At 41.9% G+C, this 8,167-nt stretch overlaps 1 protein-coding gene across 1 annotated transcript in view; it reads right to left on the bottom strand.

Moving 5' to 3' along the window:
• sfi1 (SFI1 centrin binding protein) overlaps positions 1 to 8,167 on the bottom strand; it is a 74,457-nt gene that overhangs the window by 19,903 nt on the left and 46,387 nt on the right. Inside the window, exons 15-17 of the mRNA XM_048611346.1 lie at positions 7,527 to 7,703; positions 4,748 to 5,037; positions 4,072 to 4,167 (exon numbers count right to left, since the gene is read on the bottom strand). Of these exons, the coding sequence (XP_048467303.1) occupies positions 4,072 to 4,167; positions 4,748 to 5,037; positions 7,527 to 7,703 (563 nt within the window). The remainder of the gene's footprint in view (positions 1 to 4,071; positions 4,168 to 4,747; positions 5,038 to 7,526; positions 7,704 to 8,167) is intronic.

Below are 8,167 nucleotides of genomic sequence, written 5' to 3'. Positions count from 1 at the left end.
TTTTTTTTTCTGAAGAAGGGTCTAGGCCCGAAACGTCAGCCTTCCTGCTCCTATGATGCTGCTTGGCCTGCTGTGTTCATCCAGCTCTACACCTTGTTATCTCAGATTCTCCAGCATCTGCAGTTCCTACTATCTCAGGGACACGAATTTGACTGGGACAATACACCGATAATCGCACAAACCAAACAGACACGCCAGGGAATTCCTGGAGGCCTGGTATTCCAACCGGAACTCCATCAACAAACACATTGAATGAGACCCTATGTACAAACCACTGAGAAACAGAACCTGAAGTGATACCAACCACCCCAGCAAACCGAGGCATATAAATAACAAGCAGGACAGAACACTGATGCTTCACCAGAGGCGCACTGACAATGTTACCTAGCAGGGTGACGAAACATCTGCAACCAAACACACCGGCTCGGGGAGCACATCCACAACCTCATCCACAACCCGAGTTACAAATCTTCTCTCATGAGGCTGTTGCTTGACTAGTTCGTGAAACAACTCTCACAATTCTTCAGTACTGTTACCAGAATGTTTTCATGGCCAACAACTTTGCAGTATCCAGTGTCTTCAACCGTTCCTTGACATCAGATGGAATGAATTGAATTCGCTGAAGACTGGCATCTGTGACGCTAGGGACTACTGGAGATCATCCACTCAGCGCTCTGGCTGAAGACTGTTGCAAATGCTTCAGCCTTATCTTTGGGCATCACTGAGGATGAGGATATTTGTGCAGCTTCCTCCTCCAGTGAGTTGTTTAATTATCTACCACCATTGCTGACTGGATGTGGCAGGACTGCAGAGCTTAGAATGGTTGTGGGATCACTTAGCTCTGTCTATCACTTTCTGTTTATGCTATTTGGTAACTTCACTGGATTGGCACCTTATTTATGGGTTTTCTTGGATCTGCTCCTGGCATTTCTTCCTGCATTCTCCAGGGTTGATCCCCTCTCTTGATGGTAATGGTTGAGTTAGGGATATGCCGGGCCATGATATGGGATATGGGGTGGCACAGTGGCTCAGTGGTTAGCCCTGCCACCTCACCACACCAGAGACCTGGGTTCGATTCCAGCCTGGGGCGACTGTCTGTGTGGAGTTTGCACATTCTCCCCGTGTCTGCGTGGGTTTCCTCTGGGTACTCTGGTCTCCTCCCACAGTCCAAACATGTGCATGGTAGGTGGATTGGTTGTGCTGCCCTTAGTGTCTAGCGTGGAAAATGCAGGGATAGGGTAGGGGGTGGGTCTGGGTGAGATGCACTTCGGAGGGTCGGAGTGGACTCGATGGGCAAATGGCCAGCTTCAAAATTGTAGGGATTCTATGAAAGGTCAAAACAAGGGCATATCTATGAAAAGTCTATGAGATTACAGATTGTGTTGGAGTACAATTCTACTGCTGTTGATGGCCCACAGCGCCTCATGGATGCTCAGACTTGAGTTGCTAGATCTGTGCGAACTCTGTCCCATTTAGCACAGTGATAGTGCCACGCAACATGATGGAAGTTATTCTCAATGTGAAGGCGGGACTTTGTCTCCACAAGGACTGTGCGATGGTCACTCTTACTGATACTGTCATGGACAGATGCATCTGCAGTAGACCCATTGGTGAAGATGAGGTCAAGTAGGTTTTTCCTTCTTGTTGGTTCCCTCTCCACCTGCCACAGATCCAGTCGAGCAGCGATGTCCTTTATGACCCAAACAGCTCGATCAGTAGCACTGTTGCCAAGCCACTCTTGGTGGTTGACACTGAAGTCCCCTGCCACATTTTGTGCCCCTGCCACCCTCAGTGCTTCCTCCATATCAACATGGAGAACTGATTCATCAGCTGAGGGAGGGCAATGAATGGTAATCAGCAGGAGGTTTCCTTAGTCATGCTTAACCTGAAGTCATGAGACTTTATGGGGTCCAGAGTCAATGATGAGGAATCCCAGGGCAACTTCCTCCTGACTGTATACCACTGTGTCACCACCTCTGCTGGGTCTGTCCTGCTGGTGGGGCAGGATATATCCAGGGATGGTGATGGAGATGTCTGGGACATTATCTTTAAGGTATGATTCCATGAGGCTGTTGCTTGACTAGTTCGTGAAACAACTCTCACAATTCTAGCACCAGCCCCCAGATGTTAATAAGAAGGCCTCTACAGAATCAACTGGGCTGTTTCTGCCATTGTCATTTCCAGGGCAGAGGTCAATGCCAAGTGGTCTGTCCAGGTTCATTCCTTTGTTGAGACTTTGTCACGATTGATTAACTGAGTGACTTGCTAGGCCATTTCAGAGGACAGTTGAGAGTTAATTACTTTGCTGTGCATCTAGAGTCACATGTCTACATCAGGTGAGGATAGCAGATTTCCAGATGGGTATTTCCAACCATCAACAGTGGTTTCATGGACATTAGATTCTTAATGCCAAATTTTTTTAGATGGAATTCAAATTCAAATCCCGTGGCAGGATTCGAACTGGAGTCCCCAGAACATTAGCTGAGTTGCTGGATTAACAGCCTAGCAATAACACCAGTAGGCCATGTACACAGTCTTTGCAGTATGCAATAACACAGTCTCAAAAGGTCCATGAAACCAGTCGTCAAGAAGTGTTTTAAAGGTGTTCGCTACACTGAGGATGTTTCCACAGCATTAAACGCTTTGATGTTGTTTATTTCTGAAGCTTCACAATATAACAGTCTTCAGAAGAGGCTCCTTTCCCACACTTGCAACCCTCAACGTGAAAGCCTAAAATTAGGTGAGGTGAGACAGGGAAAAGCACAGAATTTTGCTACAAAAGCAAAACCTGCAGTTGTTGGAAATCTGAAATAAAATGCTGGTAAAATTCAGTGAGTCAGGCAGCATCTGTGAAGAGTGAAGCAGGTGTGTTTTTCTTTTACCAGATGTTGAATAGTTTGAGAACTTTATGATTTTTAATTGAATTCTTCTGTTGGATGAACATTATTTGAAGGTCTTTTAATTAATACCTCTTTTAATTAATAAATGCTCCCAAGTGCAAGTGCTTAGTAACTAATTCTTACTCAACTACTCCACTGGTGAGTACAAACTTCACTTTCATTGATCAGGAAGGGGAGGGGAGGAAGAGGGAAGTAGAGAGTGGGGACATGAGGAGGAATAGGGAAGAAGGAAAAGATAAATCGGGGACAAGATGGGTAGGTTGGAGAGAATGTGTGAAATACCCTATTCTTAGGTAAATATGTATACAAGATTGGGACTGATTAAATCTCATACGATTATGGTCTTTTACTTTCTTTTGTCTCAGAATCAGTGTGCAGATTTGTACTGTAGCTGGAACAATTAAAAATTATGTAGGTTACTCCCAGGATACTTCATGTGATGGACCACATTGAGAAAGAGAGTCTTGTCTAACAAGGAGAGGGCTTTCTGTTGCATAAGGACTGCTCATTAAATACATCAAAATAGGAAACAGGATACAATGACAAAGAGGCTCAAAACGGTAAACAAGATTAGACAGCAGCTCTACTACCAGCATCAACCTCATTTCTAGGAGTGTCATTCACAATAGTTCTTAGCTGGCCATAATTCATCATTGAGGAGAGAATGAGCGACTCAAGGCTTAAAAAGATCTTGAGCCACGAGTTGTACAAGCAAGAATGATAGAATCACAAGGTTACAACACAATCCATATACTGAAACAACACTGTCTATTCATCTGACTGACTGCAGCTTAGACATTCAGTGCCAAAGCCAAGTCAAATACAATGAAGGTGATGTTCAAGTTCTCTTACAGAGGGCACGTTGCAGGATATAACAGGAAAGGAAAATGGGAGTGGAAGGAAACGGGTGAAGGAGACAGGAGCACAGAAAGATGAGGGGAGAAAAAGGAAAATGTTGAGGATGTGGAAGAAAAGGAAGGAGAACAGGAAGGAAAGTTAGAGAGATGACAGATAACATGCAGTATATGCTCCTGTTTTACTTAGACTCATGAGAGAAGCCCACAAGCAAATCACTTTAACTGTTTATGCTTCTTGATGAATGAGGGAGTGCCTTTTACGATACAACAATCGATCAACCATTTTGAACAGCTCTTCCCTTGAACATACATACCTGTTATTGATCCTGTCCAGGAGATCCTTCTTTTGCAGTGATTCTAATAGGAATGCTGGCCTTCGTGGCTGTAACCTTATTGGACATGCAAGAGGTCTATTAATAAAATGGAGAACTCCATTAATCTTCAAAAGAAGATAGTTTACATATTCTTTCTTCTATATAGTTTATAATGAAATTTCTTCCTTCTAAATCATTTCAGAGTATTGCATTATAGACTATTCTCCAGATGCTCAAAGCCCATCACAACTCTGTGCCAATGGTGCTCCTGGTCCATTAATGAGGAATTTGAATAATGCAATTTACCCAAAGCTGTGGTATCCATGCTTTCTTTGCTACATAGCAGCATTAAGTAAACACTAAGAAGTAAACCCCTCAGTCCATTGAGTCTGCTCCACCATTAAATTAGGTCGTGGTTGATTTGATCTTCCTCAACTTGTCCTGGCACAGAATCATCTCACTTCCCAATGTTCCGATATTAGGAGACTGGGTTTTCACAATGCTTAACACAAACTCGTGGATAACTTCACGTACATGATGCTGCAACATGAATCGACTCAACTTATGAATCGTTTCAGGTCACTAACAAGTCCCAAAGTATTACGAGAGGAAGGCACTGCATTAACTTTAGTCAAAGAGCTTACCACACAGATAGAAATATAATTACTTCACTTACAAATTGGTGAAATCCATGTCTCCATTAGGCAGCCTCATTGGTAAACCATCATATCTGACGGGATTCAGTGCAACCTTGGAAATCCTTTCCTTAGATTCACTCTTCAAGATCTCAGTTTTTGTACTGAAACCATTTTCTTTAGAAACCTCAGAAACTGGTAGCTTGAAAACCACAGATTTTTTGCATGTCACAGCAGAGGACTTGTGCTTTGAACTCTCTCTCTTGCAGAGCGCTTTGTGTTTCCAGGTCATAGCACAGCGATAGACAACCTGATGGAGGCTATATGCAGTCTGGGGAGACATATTTAAAGTACAATGAAGGTAGAATTAAGCAGCACACGTTATAATTAATAGATTGTGTAATCTTCAGAATATCCATTTTGTGCTTGATGAACTTTATGAATAGCACAAAATTCACATAGTTCCAAACAACATGGATGACTCCAGAAGATCACATTAGCTGAGAGGAATAGGTCATAATCTTGTGTAAAATGAATTCACTTCAATGTAGCACTCCTTTATTAATGCATGAATTAGCCAGCAGTGTCAGGGGATTAATAGAGGAACTGAAAGTTGTAAATTTCCAGAAATTGCCGGTCAGTTTAGAGACTCTAGATTCCCACATTGGTTTTAAGAAACTGCTGGATTTACATATTCATTCACATTAAACTCACTGTACAAACTTGGTGATGACGAAGAGTGCAAGGACCTTTTTAAAACATTTGAACAGCAACTCCAATGGTTAATGAAATACTAACAAACATTTCTTCTTCACTAAAGTGATAATTTAAACTTTTCAATCTCATTACCACAAGCAGTGAATGCTTCTAATTTCAAAGTTGTAAACATCTTTCTTTGACCTTTCATTCTCTCTCTTGATTCAATCTTCCTTGTCCCTATTCATTTCTCCAACGAAAACTGTCTGTCAAGACACATACACATCTCAAAGTGCACTTTTTAATTTCCTAAACTTGCCTCTAATTTTTGTATATATAACAATATGTCATTACCATGTGATTACTTTTCTAGCAAAGGTTCAATCCATTCTTCCATCTTCGCAAATCTGAGCGCAAAAATCTGAGTTTGCACCCCAGCCGATGACATTGGAACTACAAGTACATAGTACAAAAATTAATGAAGTGCTGTACTGTCGGAGATGCTGACTTTCAGATGAGACATTGAACTGATGCCTTGGTTTTCCTCTCAGGTAGACGTAAAAGATCCCACGGTATAACTTAAAGGGAAGGGAAATTCTCAGACTGTTATTAGGTTGGTGTTCAAGCCAATGTCTGTTCCTCAACCAACATCATTTAAAACAGATAATCTGATCACTACTTCACTGCCAGTTGAGACAGCTTGGAATGCTTAAATTAGCTGCTGTGTTTCTTACATTATAACTGTGACTAGACTTCACTGCACTCCATACAGTAAAACAGTTCAGGATGAGCTAGGGTCATTAAAGAGTCTAAACACATGAAAGATTTTCTTTCTCTTTTTCTACCCTAATGGGCTGTAATTCATCCTTCACTGATTAAGGAGACATACATTTTGAAGTCCCAGATGGTCCTTTGCCTTTGCTAGATCATTGTCAGCTTGGGCTTCTAATGAGTATCAGCTTTAAAATGTTTCAAGCTGAAGGGTATTGTAAACGGTTTAACAAATGCTGTACATTTTGAAATGCTCTGCAGCAGCAAGACAGCCATTCAGACATTTGAATGACTATAAATTGAGAGGGGAGAATGTGCAACAAGATCTGGTTGCCCTCATATACCAGTCACTAAAGGTAAGTATGTAGCTACAGTAGGTGGCAAAGAAGCCTTCATAGCGAGAGGATTCAAGTTGAGGAGCAGGGACGCCTTGCTGCAGTTATACAAGACATTGAAAAGACCAGACCTGGAATATGGAGTACAGTTTTGGTCTCCTTGTCTGAGGAAGGATGTTCTTGCCATAGAGGGCGTGCAGTGAAGTTTACCAGACTAATTTCTGGATGGCAGTACTGATGAATGAGGAGAGGTTGAATTGGTTAGGATTAGGAGAGATCTCTTAAAAACCTATAAAAATTCCAACAGAAGTAGACATGGTAAAAGCAGGAAGGATATTCCTGATGTTGGAGAAGTCCAAAACCATGGGTCACAGTCTGAAGGATATAGAGCAAGTTATTGAGAACTGAGATAAAGAGAAATTTCTTCACCCAGTGTGTGGTGAATCTATGTAGTTCACTACTCCTGAAAGCAGTTGAGGCCAAAATATTATTTGATTTCAAGCAGGAGTCAGGGCTAATGGGAACAAAGGATATGGGGGAAAAGCAAGAACAGTTGGAAAATCAGCCATAATAAATTATCAAAAATGGCCTACTCCTGCTCCTATTTTCAATGTTTCTATGTATTGTTTTGGGATGTCTCAAATGAAGTATGATGTACCTGATTCTACTTTCTTCACTGTTACACTTGAGAGAATCCCAAGGAGACCATGACTGCACAGCTATCTGTCCATCGTTACATACGTGCACCAGAAAGTAAGAAAGGTGCACAAATGCATGTTACCTAAAATTGGGGTCAAGTAAAGGAAGTCTCAAATTGTTTATACCTGACCCAGGGGTGCTTGATGGTGACAACAAGTGCCAGAGACGAGAAAACATTTCATTCAATTTTTCTGAAAAGATGCGACAGTTATGGCAGAGGAAGTACAGCACTATCACTTGGAAAACGCCACTGATTAAAGACTCCAAAGATTCAATAAGAATTGAGGAAGAGGGAGAATTCTGTTTCAGAAACATTTACCTTCATCTGATGCTCAGCTGCAACTTGGCTGCGAAACTGCATCATGTCAGAGGTGTAGCGAAGAACTGCAGCCACTCCCAATCTTAGCAGGTGACTGCGATAGGTTTGGACTGCTCTTGCAACGCGTAACCTTTTCCTACGCCGCTCCTCTACATACATCAGCCAGGCATCGAACACCTAGAAAAGGAAATAAACTGAAGAGATCTAGAGACTGTCATAAACTGAAATATTTGTTTCAAAGAGAAACAGACTCTGAAAGACATATATGCAGTAGCTAACAGCACTACAACAGTGAACATCAAAGACAAAAGCTCTTCAATGGCAGTACTGATTACAAGTACTGAAGACTGAAAACAGTTGATCTGAATGCTGCCAATTTGAAAAGGCATAAATTGCTACAGCACTCATGTTCTAATCTTTCACTTGAGAGCCTTCATGTTTCAGTCAGATATACAAACAACAAAGAACAAAGAAAATTACAGCACAGGAACAGGCCCTTCAGCACTCCAAGCCTGCGCCAATCCAGATCCTCTATCTAAACCTGTCGCCTATTTTCCAAGGATCTGTATCCCTCTGCTCCCTGCCCATTCATGTATCTGTCCAGATATCATCTTAAATGACGCTATCATGCCCGCCTCTAC

Source organism: Rhincodon typus, chromosome 24 (assembly GCF_021869965.1).
Source record: "Rhincodon typus isolate 14 chromosome 24, sRhiTyp1.1, whole genome shotgun sequence".
Taxonomy (NCBI): Eukaryota; Metazoa; Chordata; class Chondrichthyes; order Orectolobiformes; family Rhincodontidae; genus Rhincodon; species Rhincodon typus.
Note: the sequence above shows the minus strand (reverse complement) of the source record. Positions and strands in the feature narration are given on the sequence as shown.